This window comes from Pyrus communis, chromosome 6, assembly GCF_041283825.1.
Source record: "Pyrus communis isolate YQ-2024b chromosome 6, ASM4128382v1, whole genome shotgun sequence".
In the NCBI taxonomy this organism is placed as follows: Eukaryota; Viridiplantae; Streptophyta; class Magnoliopsida; order Rosales; family Rosaceae; genus Pyrus; species Pyrus communis.
Window position 1 is genome coordinate 23351441 of NC_142570.1, and position 12622 is coordinate 23364062.

The 12622-nt window shown below is 38.3% G+C and overlaps 1 protein-coding gene, 1 long non-coding RNA gene and 1 pseudogene across 2 annotated transcripts; 1 reads left to right on the plus strand and 2 right to left on the minus strand.

Annotated features, from left to right (window-relative positions):
• Positions 1 to 2224: 2224 nt before the first annotated feature.
• LOC148696466 (cyclin-B1-2-like) lies at positions 2225 to 3397 on the minus strand (annotated as a pseudogene).
• A 2012-nt stretch (positions 3398 to 5409) lies between these two features.
• LOC137711628 (F-box/kelch-repeat protein SKIP25-like) lies at positions 5410 to 6842 on the minus strand. Its single transcript, XM_068450883.2, has one exon. The coding sequence runs from the start codon at positions 6706 to 6708 to the stop codon at positions 5563 to 5565; it is 1146 nt and encodes a 381-aa protein (XP_068306984.2). The 5' UTR covers positions 6709 to 6842; the 3' UTR covers positions 5410 to 5562.
• Positions 6843 to 11861: 5019 nt separating this feature from the next.
• On the plus strand, positions 11862 to 12352 carry LOC148696467 (uncharacterized). The gene is made up of 2 exons (XR_015963247.1): positions 11862 to 11986; positions 12084 to 12352. It is a non-coding gene; the product is annotated as an uncharacterized LOC148696467 (long non-coding RNA).
• The last annotated feature ends 270 nt before the right edge of the window (positions 12353 to 12622 follow it).

A 12622-nucleotide genomic window follows, 5' to 3' on the forward strand; every position in this document is an offset into this window, starting at 1 on the left:
TGAAAATAAAAACCACAAATTAATGCAAAAAAAAAAATTAAAAAAAAGATTTCTTTGTTCTTTTGTTAGATGTGAGAGAGAGTGAGAGACAGTGGCGGGTGCCAAATCCTATTTTCATCAAGTGCTATCTGGTTTTCTAATGCATGTATAAATCTGTGTTTTGTTTCCTTAATTTTAATTTAGAACAGAGGATCAGATCGAACATGTGAGGTATAATACTATTATTTTATAGGTCTGCAGTTTACTAACAAGTTTATTTTTTTTCTTTCTTTCTTTTAGTTGAATTAAATATTACGTAATGGATTGATCTTGCTCAAAGTTTTGTCTAGCTTGGTAATTACAAATTTTAATTGTTCATGCAGGTACTACTTGTGCTACAATCTTGACCAAGGCTATTTATACCAATTGTCTTTTTTTTTTTTCACCTATATTTTTAATTTCATTCACCATAAAAAGTTAAAAAATTGAAATGTTATTTCTCCACTCACTATTTTTTTATATGGTTATGTCTGAAACTGGACATGGGTACTATTTATGAAACTAAACATGGATACTACATTATTTCTTAAACAGACTATTTCTGAAATTGAACACGGACACTAAACTATTTCTTAAATTGAATACTAACTATCTTTTAATACTATATACGGGTACTATCACTATTTGTTAAACTGAACACTGACTATTTCTTAAATTGACCATATATGAAACTAACACAGGTACTACACTATTTATTAAATTCACTATTTATGAAACTGACACGAGTACTACACTATTTATTAAACTAACTGACTAACTATTTATGAAACTGATACAGGTACTACACTATTTATTAAACTGACTGACTATTTATAAAATTGACACATGTACTACACTATTTATTAAACTCATTATTTATGAAACTGACGCAGGTACTACACTATTTATTAAACTAACTGACTATTTATGAAACTGACACGAGTACTACACTATTTATTAAACTGAATGACTATATATGAAACTGACACAAGTACTACACTATTATTAAATTGATTTACTATTTATGAAACTTAATACTGACTATTTCTTAAACTAACTAGTTATGAAACTAACACGGGTACTACGCTATTTATTAAACTCACTATTTATAAAACTGACAGAGGGGGTACACTATTTATTAAATTGACTTACTATTTATGAAACTGATACAGGTACTACACTATTTATTAAACTGACTAACTATTTATGAAACTGACATATGTACTACACTATTTATTAAACTCACTATTTATGAAATTGACACGGGTACTACACTATTTATTAAACTGACTGATTATTTATGAAACTGACACGGGTACTACATTATTTATTAAACTGACTGGCTATTTATGAAACTGACACAGGTACTACACTATTATTAAATTGACTAACTATTTATGAAACTGAATACTGACTATTTTTATAAATTGGAGTTCATGTATGTTTGTGCGCCCTTCTAATTAATAGAGGATAATGCTAAAGAAAATCAAATTTTAAACTAAATTTGCAAACGAAATGATAAGCACATTAATTAATGCTTAATTAATAATTCAATAATCAACATCTACATCATTTGATTTACAAAATTTGGTAAAAATTTGGTCTCTATGGTATTAACAAATAGAAAACAAGTGTGTTAATAATTGATTGGCACATATATAATTAAGCATGCATGGTAAGGAAGGAAGAAGGTCGACTCGGGGCTCGGAGTACCAATCAATGACAACCAACAGTACTTAAATCGAAGATAAATATTAGTTGTTGCCTCCAAATTCAACTTCAACTTCAACTTCAAATTCAAGAAGTACATTAAAGAAGCTTAGTTAAAAGAATTTAGTTTTTTATTTTTCTTATTTTGTTTATATTATATTGTTATTTTGCTTATATTATATTTTTATTCAAAAGAAGATTAAGGGAGAGGGATGTGGAACAAGGCACACAGAGATGGTGTCAGTCTCACAGACACGCATCAGCCATGCATGGCACCTGCTAGTGCAGAGTTTAATAATTTATTAACTTTTCGATGAACAAATAAAAAGCCCAAATCCCATCTCTCTCTGTTGTACTTAATTGACTTTTACATCAATTGGGTTCTTGTTACTTGCATTTTTTTTTTTGAAGTGCCAAATAGAGAAACTGTCATCGGTTTGAAGAAAGCCAATACCACAATATCAATGCCTGGACCTTTCAAATCACAACGCGACAGTCAATCACATTTTAAGAATAACATTGACAAGATTACTAATCCTCTTCTTGAGGGAAGGAAGTCTACGAGGATCACATAAAGCTTGGGGAGAACTTCCATTGAAAGCCCAAGGCGAACTTCCATTGCATGATGTGTCCACAGGCCAGAAGGTTTCAAATTCCCAGGGGGTCATTTAGGTAATCCTCAAAGCCAAAATCATCCAATCTTCCAGTCATAGCTTCCAAACCCAGCATTGAAGAAGGAATTGGTTCGGCAGGCCTCTAGAATCGAGAAGGGAATCCATCTTTAGTGGAAACGCACTTCCATAAGTGTATCCCAAGATTTTCGTATTTATCTGCTCTTGAGTTAACTTTGCCGATTCCAAAGCAGATTTGAGAGGATGAGCGCCGACGAGGTCTCTCTTGACGCTATGAAGTCTGAACCAAAGGGCGTTGTTTTGGATTCCTACGATTTGGTGCTTCGTCGTCTTCGGTGCCTCCCTTTTGCTTTCTCTGTTTCTTCCTTTCCTCCTTCATGTGTCTTTCATCTCGATTTGAATACCAAACACATTAATTTTTGTCTAGTGGATTAATGAGGTAGTGGCATACTTGTAAATAAAATGAAGTTTATTTGTAACAGAATTAAATGATAGACTAGGTTCCGTTAGGGGCAAGGCCTTATTTTGTTTTGGGCTTTTGATTCAGCCCATGTATGTTCAATGTTTGTGAGGCTTGGTATAGATTAGTCTTGTCCTTATGATTAAATATGAAGCCCTTTTGGTTAAAGAAAAGTACAGGGTAGTTTTTAGTTAAATTAAACTTAGTCCAAACCATTTTCATTAAAACTCCCTTAATTTTATCATATTACACCATTAGATATTGAAATTATACAAAGTTGTGCATTCGATGTGATTGAATATATGATCATTCATTAAAGTGTATCCTTTTGTGTTCTAACGTGTAAGTAATATTTGAACTATATTGAAGAAAAAAAAATATTACTCATCAATTTAATGGAGGATTAGACATTCAAAGAGACAAAAAAAAAATTAATTTATGCAATTTCAAAACCCCAAGGTGCAATGTGAAAAAATTGGAACTTCATGACTCATTTGAAAACCACATTAAACCTAGAGGTTGTAAAATGTTGTTAACAGTTAAGATTACTTCCCGGAAGACATTCATACCAAGTCATTGTCCAAATCTCGATTTCTATGAGAAATGCTAATTATGAGACTTTCTCAAAAGTGAGACTCTCCATGAACTCTCTATTATCTCACAATTTAACATTAATTCTCATGCCAACATTATTAAACATTGTACAAAAGACAGGAGGTGGCAGAGAGTCCATGAAAAGTCTCATTTTGAGAGTCTCCTTAACATTCTCCAATTTTTATTTCTCCGATTTACATTATGGATAATATGATTTTATTAGTTTGTTAATAGGTTGACTTTGTACTACGGTCTAATGGTATTCCTCTTCACTTGTAAGTAAGAGGTCTTATGTTTGATTCTCATCAAAGATGAAGTTGAACCACATTATTCTACCAGACCCATTATGAGGCTTAGCCCTCTCTCACACTCCCTTAGTGTAGATACTATCGTGTTAAATAATAATAATAATAATAATAAAGGTTGACTTTTTCGATTACAATTAATAGGTTGACTTTGGTAACCAAATTTCCTATAAATACATTGTTAAGGTTAATATATTTTTATTTTTTTAAAAAAAAAAGAAATTTGGGGCCTCTCCTAGAGGTGTCAAGGATTGGGAGGAGTTGTATTGGATTGTTGAAGGAATGCTGTTTTGTTCTCTTGTATTAATAATTGCTCCATCATGCTCCAGAGACCAACTTTCGACTTTATGTTCTTACGAGGTGGAAATTAGATAGCCTCATGCTCACAACTCAATGATACAACTAATGGGTTCTATGTGAACAACCTAATTGAGTCTAAAAGTTTTGGTCTTGTCTACGGGTTTGTTTTCGGTAGTCAAACTTATCAAGTAGTTCGACTTTTTTATAAAAAATATTTACCTTACGATCATTTAGAGTCAATCTTTTATCGTTCATTTTTCGAGTATTGAAGAATATTTGTTTACAAAGGAGTACTCCCCAGTGATGAAACTTACGTTTTTAAAGGTCTGCACAGCCTACTAAATCTTAGCTCAAACGCTTAATTTTTCGAGCATGTTCATGTTATGTTATCAAATTGTTTTATGATTTTGCCAAAGTATAATATAGTACTAGAATCCAATCATCATCCGAAGAAAGCAACTTCTTAAAATGATGACACTGTATTGAGAAAATTTTTCATGCACTTGAAACACAAGCCAGTGTCCTTTCACTTGTGTTATAACACGTACCGGCCTAAGTTCTAGATATACTAAAAAAATGAACAATACTTGGTTACTTAAGAATGAGTAGAAACTCATACTTAAAATTCTCTACGTTTCAATCATAGAGCTTTGTGCTTATGATCAAAACCGTTCATATTATAAATTACTCTGTAAATATCATCTCTGCAACAAAAATGAATTAAAACTAAGATCGTTTAGTCCATCTATTATAGCACAATCATAGGATAGTTCATAGTGCTTTTGCTAATTCCATTCATCTGTTTTTATATAGTTCCATAACTAAACGATCTTTATTTTAATTAATATTATGCAGAGCCAATCTTTAAAGAGTAATTTATAATATAACCGGTTCTAGCCATAAACACAAAATTTTATAAATCGATGACGAACAATTTTTAATTATTCGATCTTTGCATAGCCAAGTATTATTCTTCAGAATTTTTGCATTACAATCCATCCAAATTTGTTGAATTCGTTACACTTCTCTTTTAAGGATTTGGATCCGGATCCAAATTGTGAAGATCTTAGAGATCTTTACATCTTAATTATTCATCGTATATCGTGTGGTCATAAATTATTTGACTTTGTTATTTAAAATCAAACATAGATAATACCCGACGAAACTAATCGCATAATATACGATGAACGATTAAGATGCGAGAATCCTTAAGATTCCCGCAAAGAGGATCCTCATCCCTCTTTTAATACCATTATTCTGAAAAGCCACCTCACAAGTTGGCTAACATCTCCCACGTGACATTATCAAAATTGGAAGGGCCAGAAATAATGGCGAATCAACGAACTGTATCCAGTTCTATTCCAACCACTAGTTTTCAAAAGTAGACAAATTCTAACTTTCACCTTTTAAAGAACAATTAATTAATTAAGTAAATATTCAATTGGAACATATCTTTCCTTTCCTCAACCATGAAGATTCGTAGCCTCACAAAAGTCACAGAACAAAACAACGAAATAAAACGTAAAATAAATAAATAAAATAATCAATCCGCGTGGCTCATTCTGGGCAAGATATGGATCGCCACCGCCTCTAGTCCCGGAGGCGTTTCCACAGCCCAAAGCCTCGGCGTCGCCGCTGACACGTCAACCACAAATATCCCACCACCACAAACAACGCAAACTCTTCCGCCTCCGGCAGCGATCTGATCAGCTCCTCTCAACCCCTCGGACTCGAAAACGTCTTCCCACACATCCTTGTTGGGATCGTATCTTCTCAAGGCACCCTTGGCCTCGTCCACCACGTACATCACGTCCTCATCCATGGCTGCCACCGGTCCTCTCCACCCTGCAATCATCCCTTCCGGCATGTCTTGCCACGTGTCCTTCTCCACATCGTAGACAGCTCCCTCTTTTGCAGTGTCTCCCTTAACATTGACCATGCAGAGCATTCCTCTCCATCCCACTGCGTCGATCGCATCTCTGCTGAATCTCCCATCTCGAAGCCCGCTCACTTTTTCCCAACCATTCGAATTAACTTGATACTTTTTCCATTTGCTTAAGTCCCACTTCTCAACTGAACGCGCAACATCGATCGAGAAGTGGGACCCGATCCCACTCGCCACATAGACAACGCCGCTCAGCGCTCCGACTGCACACCAGCGGCGTGGGGTGGTGAGTGGAGGACCGAAGGCCCAGTCTCTGGCAGCTGGGTCGAAGACCAGAGGGCGAGAGAGAGCGGGGAAAAAGTTGTGGGTAGTGGCAGCGAGGAGGATTAGGTTTCCGGACTCGGAGACGGATTGGATGGGTAGGTTGCGGGAGATGAAAGAGGGGTGGCTTCGGAAGAGGCGGAGAGGCGGGTCGGGAGGGGTTGAGGGGAGGGGATGCCAGTTGGAGGAGATCGGGTCAAAGTTGTAGAAATGAATGGAATTAGAGGAAGAGGAGGCGGAGGTGGAGGAGGAGGAGGAGAAGAGGGCGTATAGAGAGAGAAAAGGAGGGAAGGAGGAGGAGTAGATAAGGCGGCGCCATGAGGTGCAAACGGAGAACAAAACGGAAGGGTGGACGAGGGAGAGGCATACTTGAGCTATATGGTCCGGCAGACCAGGCAGGAGGGGCTGATGTTGGTCGTCTTTTCGGCTCGGTTTTGTGCGTTTTGAGGGAGATCTGGAAGTCTCTGCCTCCGCCATTGCCATTTTTGTACCAAAAGGAAAGAAAGTTATCCTTTTTTTTTGCCTTTTCCAAGTTACAACTTCGCTCTAGTTTGTTTGCGTGAAGGATGCAAACAGAAAGAAAAGGCTTGTCAAACTTGACTGACCTAATTGTGGTCGGCAGTCACTCACAAGAGGAAGTGGGGAGTCATAATAGTGTCAGTACCCGATATGATAATAAAAGACAAAAGCGGATGAGAGTATGACAATACGCTACTTTTTGTGTGTGTTTACTTGGTCCACCCAAAAGCCAAAATAGCAAAACCCTAAAACGCCTAATTATTTGGATAACGGAGATCAAATTTCTAAATTAAATGATATATCATTCTATCTTAATAGGTCTAACTAGTAACTACATCTCCCAAAATTTAACAAGACACAATTACACAATACAAAATAACACGAAAAAATTAAGTGTTTAATTTGAAACTTAACAAGTGAACCCGTTAGTAGTCTATTAATTAACGGGTATACTCGAATCACCCAACATGTATTTGTTTCAACACTTTAAGAGTCAGATTAATTTAGCAATTTTATTTGAGAAAGACTTGACCCTCAAGAAATGAGAAAGAAGTCCTTCTCAAGATACTATGATATCTATGATTCGAACGGTTCATATTATAAAATGCAGATAACATTTTACCCTATCAAGTTTGTGTTCAGTCGCAACTTTATACAATATTTTTATAACATTTCAATCTCATATATTTAGTTACTATTTCATTTCAATTTCATACAACCATTAGAAAATCTGTTTAGTCAGTCGTTAAGTGGTGACGTGGCAAGGGTGAAACCTACAATTTGCTGATTTAGAGTTCAAATTTGTGCCATGTGGTAAAAAAATTAAAAAATGCCCCAATTTGCAGTTTATGCAAATAGAATGAAGTACCAAAAAAAAAAAATCAGCTTTTTTGGTGTGAGGGGTTCAATGACGTTGTTTCTATGGATAGCTCCTCATCTTAGACGCGCATTGATTAGACGTCTCTACAACCCAAACAGCATCCATAGCACCATAGTTTCCGATTAAATAACTTATGCATCTGGAATCAAGAACACTCCGATCGATATTTCCAATTTCAATTTAATGGTCACAAATTTTTGGGCGAAATCACCGATATGGGTGGAAGATATACCTTCATCCCCTATTTATGTCAGACGTAAAAATTCTGACCATACATGCGGGTTGCGGCCATCTCAAAGAGAGGGCAGCTCTCGCATCCATTTTCTATAAACTTATCGTAGGTTTTGACGATCCGGCAACGGAGGCAAGCCCTAACCTCGTGGACGAAACTCATCGAAATCCCGACTGTGCGTTTATCATCTTCTTCACTGCACTTTAACACTTATGATTCTTTGTTTTAATTATTGCGTATCAAAACGTGGATCCCCGAATGTATAGTGTCCAATTGCAATACAACATCCTACTCTTGTCACATATGAGAGTGGAGATACAGCCTCAATATCGTTTTATTAACAAAAAGTGGAATTAAAAGGGAGAGCGCACCGTCCATCCCATTCTTCTCCCAAAATACCCGAATAAAAGTGGATTGCCTTTGTGAGTGAAGTACTATCTTCAATTATCAACCAATTGCATTCCGGTTTAAATCAACCGCTTCCTTTAGTGTTGCTTATAATCATAACAAAGCTTTTGTGACTAAAACTTTAGAAACAAAAGTTTAACAAGATGGCCAAGGAATGTGTTTTTGTAGGCTACAGCTTAATACTCGTCTTTATGGTCGTCTTCCTACTATTATGTCTCTTTGTACATTTGGGTGTGTCTGATATCCATATCTAGAGGCTTATACCGCTAACAAATTGGCATCCCGTTCCAAAGAACGTGTTTTTGTAAGCTACAGCTTGCAGTACCAAGGCTACAGGCCTCGGCCCCACGGTCTCCTCTTCTGGTCAACTCTCTGAGCCCATTTTGCAGCAACCAACATTGGAGCATGTTGTTGCTGCTCCTCCGGTCCCTAGCCACACCATGGTGACCAGATCACAAACTGGGCACTCTCGGCCCAAAATTCGAACCGATAGAACAGTACGCTACCCTTTACCTAATGCTCTTACTGTTGCTCTCATTGCTCCTATAAAGCCTACTTGTCATACGCTGGCTGTTCGTATTCCTGTGGCGTGTTGCTATGACGGAGGAATTCAATACCTTACTTAAAATTCAGACCTGGACACTTGTGTCACCTTCTCCTCATCAAAATGTTGTTGGTTGTAAATGGGTCTTCGAGATCAAACGCCTTGCCGATGATTCCATTGAACGGTACAAAGCCCATCTAGTGGTCAAGGGCTTTCATCAGCAGCAGTGGGTTGATTATGATGAGACCTTTAGAAACCTGCTACAATCCGTATAGTTGTAGCCCAGCTGTCACTCATGGTTGGTCCCTTCATCAGTTGGATGTCAAAAATGCCTTTTTGCAAGGCTTTCTGCTTGAGGATGTCTATATGGTGCAGCCACCCGGTTTTGTTAATCCAAAAATGCCACACCTTGTCTGCAAACTTCACAAAGCTATTTACGGTCTCATGCAGGTGCCTGGTTTCAACAATTCAATTCCTTTGTTATTCGTCAAGGGTTTGTTCATGGTCAAGCTGATCCTTCCTTGTTCATTTTTCATCGGTCTGCTTGTACCTTGCTGTTATTGCTTTATGTTGATGTTATAGTTTTGACTGGTGATAATAAGGATCCTCTTATTCGGTCCATTGCTCTGTTGGCCAAGGTATTTGATATAAAGGATCTTGGGCCGCCCCACCACTATTTTCTTGGCCTTGAGGTGCTCCCACATGCTCTTTATGGCCTTCATTTATCTAAGACCAAATATCTAGTTGATATTCCCAAGTGGACTAACATCGTTGATTGCAATCCGTGCTCCACACGCATTGCTAGCTGTGCCCAGCTTTCCAATGAGGGTGACTCCCTGCTCACTGACCCCATAGAGTTTCCTCAATTGGTTGGTTGACTTGGTTCCCATCATTATCTCATTTTGACACGCCCTGACATTGATTTTGCGGTTAATCATGTTGCTCAGTTCATGGCTAATCATTGTGCATTACATCTCATTACTGCTAAGCGTATTCATCGCATATTAAGGGCATTCTTGAACTTGGGATTCAGTTTCGGTCTGGCCCTCCACTGTTACGAGGGTTCTTTGATGATGATTGGGCTAGATGTCTTGATACGCGTCATTCTACATCTGGGTACTTAATTTTTCATGGTCCTAATGTTATAACTTGAAGCTCGTCGAAACAACCGACACTTTCGCGTTCGAGTGCGGAATCAGAATACATGGCTCTTGCTCATGCTTGTGCAGAATCGATTTTGTTGTCTCATGTTCTTCGCGGACTTCATAGTCAGGCTCCTGGACCTATTCTTCTCTTTTGTGATAACTTAAGCACTACTTCCATGGCTACCAATCCGATTTTTCATGCTCGCACTAAACATATTGAGTTAGATTATCATTATGTTCATGAGCGTGTTCAGTTAGGCACTCACAAGGTCCAATTCATATCGTATGTGGATCAACCCGCTGATGTCATTACCAAAGGTCTCTCAAAGGCTCGCTTCTATCTTCTCAGTTCCGAACTTGTCTTTCAGAGACCGCCAAGTTTGAGGGGGATGTTTCCCTTCAGGAATTATTTTTCCATCCCTCTTTCCATCTACATATTATGCACTCAAATGAGCTCCTTACCCAGAGAGTGTCTAGGTCGTGGGCAACAAAGTCAGTTAGAACTGATCGTATCATGATTCTTCATCACTACGTTTTACTTCCATCTACATAGTATACTCTCAACAAGGATAAGGTGCTTTTTGCTCTTTAGCCTTTTTAAGGTTCTAGTTTCAGTTTCTTCTTCTTCTTCTTTAATTTGAAATAGCAACATAGAAATATGAATACATTTCTTTGACAGACAGGAACAAGCTCCCACTAAGAAGCTGAAAATTTTTGTAAGTATCTTGAATGGAAGAGTAACGTTAACAAAACTAACCAGTTCCATTGAATTTGGCTTCTGGGCACTTATCATGCTGATTTGTTGAGTAGAAAGAACACGCAGAATGCTGAAATATTCCTCCATGATCTGACAAGAGCTCCTTCCTCAGCTCGTCAAGCTTCAACTCCAAAATAGAGGAAGTTCGACTGTTTTTCACTGATTTTATACCAGCTACTTTCCTTCATCCGCTAGTCATTTCAAGCTTGGAGTATAATGTTGCGAAATTGACGGTACTTGTGCAGTAAAATATAAAGGAAATAAGCTACAATATTTACGAGATGAGATTCGGCAACTGTATCTACATCTTAATTGTTTCTCATATTTTCTGAATGAAGTATTCATCAATTTACACCTGAACTTGTAAGGATTGACCAATTTCTGCCTCAACTTTAATTTTGACTAATTTATTCCTTCAACTCTCATAATTAATTAATTTGCACCTTACTGTTAATCTTTTTAATTTCTCATCTATTCCATTAAGTAGATATCTGCATGACAGCTTTAAAGGACAAAAAAATCATCTTTCCTACACCTATCTTCTTCCTTTTCTTTGGACTTTCTCTTCTTTCTTCTTTTCTCCAAGCCGAGCCCGTGCTGGTTCTACCGGTGCTCCACCGGCACGATTTTCCCGGCGAACACCAAAAGAAACACCAACCTCTACTTGACATCAAAAGCTCTGATATTTGGGTTGAACCCCATCAAGGAAATGCAGTGAGCGTGGCCTCAAAAACGAAACCCCGGGAAAGCCCATCGCCACTTCTGCGAGCTCTTAAGTTTCGAAATCGTGCAATGGAAGAGCTTTCATTGACTCCGCCATGGCGAACCCACATCGCACGGGGCGTAAACCGAGTCGAACACCAAAATTGGGCTTCTGGGTTTTGAAGGGAGGTTCGATGAGAACTTGAGCCACTGGTTCGAACCGGAGAAGTAGAGCGCAGTGAGCTCAGTGAGGACCATGACTCGGGTTTGGGAGTCAACGAGGACAGAGCTGAGGGAGGACTCGGAACTGGCGAGTCAGAGGGTTGCAGACGACGAGTGACTTGGTTGACTCGGGCGGGTCGGGCGAGTCGCCCCAGAGGTAGACGAGGCCGAGGGAGGAGGCGACAGGGTGTGGGGAGCGGAAGGGGAGGAAATCGAGGGGGAATCTGAGCCATTGGTTGAGGTCAGGGTCGAAGCCGTGGAGGCAGGATGGGGAGGACAGGTGCCGGTGGTGGGGAGGGCGGAGGTGACGAAGCTCCTGACTGACTGACTCGCTCTCCTAACTCAGAGCTAGGTGAGTGAGTGAGTGACCGAGTCACTGAGTGAAAGACTGTTTGGGCAGCTGCCCTAAATCCAAAAGCCCTAAACTTTATCGGTTCTTTGTGTTTCAGGTTTGCTGGGCAGCTGTAAACTGCAAAAGCAGCATATCAAATGGACTGGGCTGCAAACAGCGGAGAAGGGGGGTGTTGGCGGCAGTCACGGGTTCGGTTTGGAGAAAAGGAAGAAGAAGAGAAAGGTCGAATAGAAGGAAAAAGATATATGGGAAATTTGGAAAAATAGCCAAAATTTAGATCCCATATAAAATTATAGTCATTTTTTTAATTTTATTATAATGAGAACCAAAAGTTGATATAAAAATACTAATATACTCTTTTAACAATGAGGGAAGCAATTACGCCCACCATGGCAAAGATTAGAGCTGTAACCACAAAACTCGTTTTGGTGTTATCTGATTCCAACACTTTTTCTTCAAATCAACTTTGCAAACAATTGATCTACAAAAAGCACAATCCTTTTTCTATAAATCTTGTTACAGATCAGAGCCAAATTTGATTTTAACGTGTACTTAAATCCAATTTGATCTTCAACGAAGAGAGATGCAAGAGAGAAAGAAAGATGGAGAGCTTACTGCTTAGTGGTTACCTTAGAT

What these genes read in the sequence shown, in the direction of transcription:
- LOC137711628 (XM_068450883.2), bottom strand. Translation starts at nt 6,708, where the DNA reads ATGGCAATGGCGGAGGCAGAGACTTCCAGATCTCCCTCAAAACGCACA.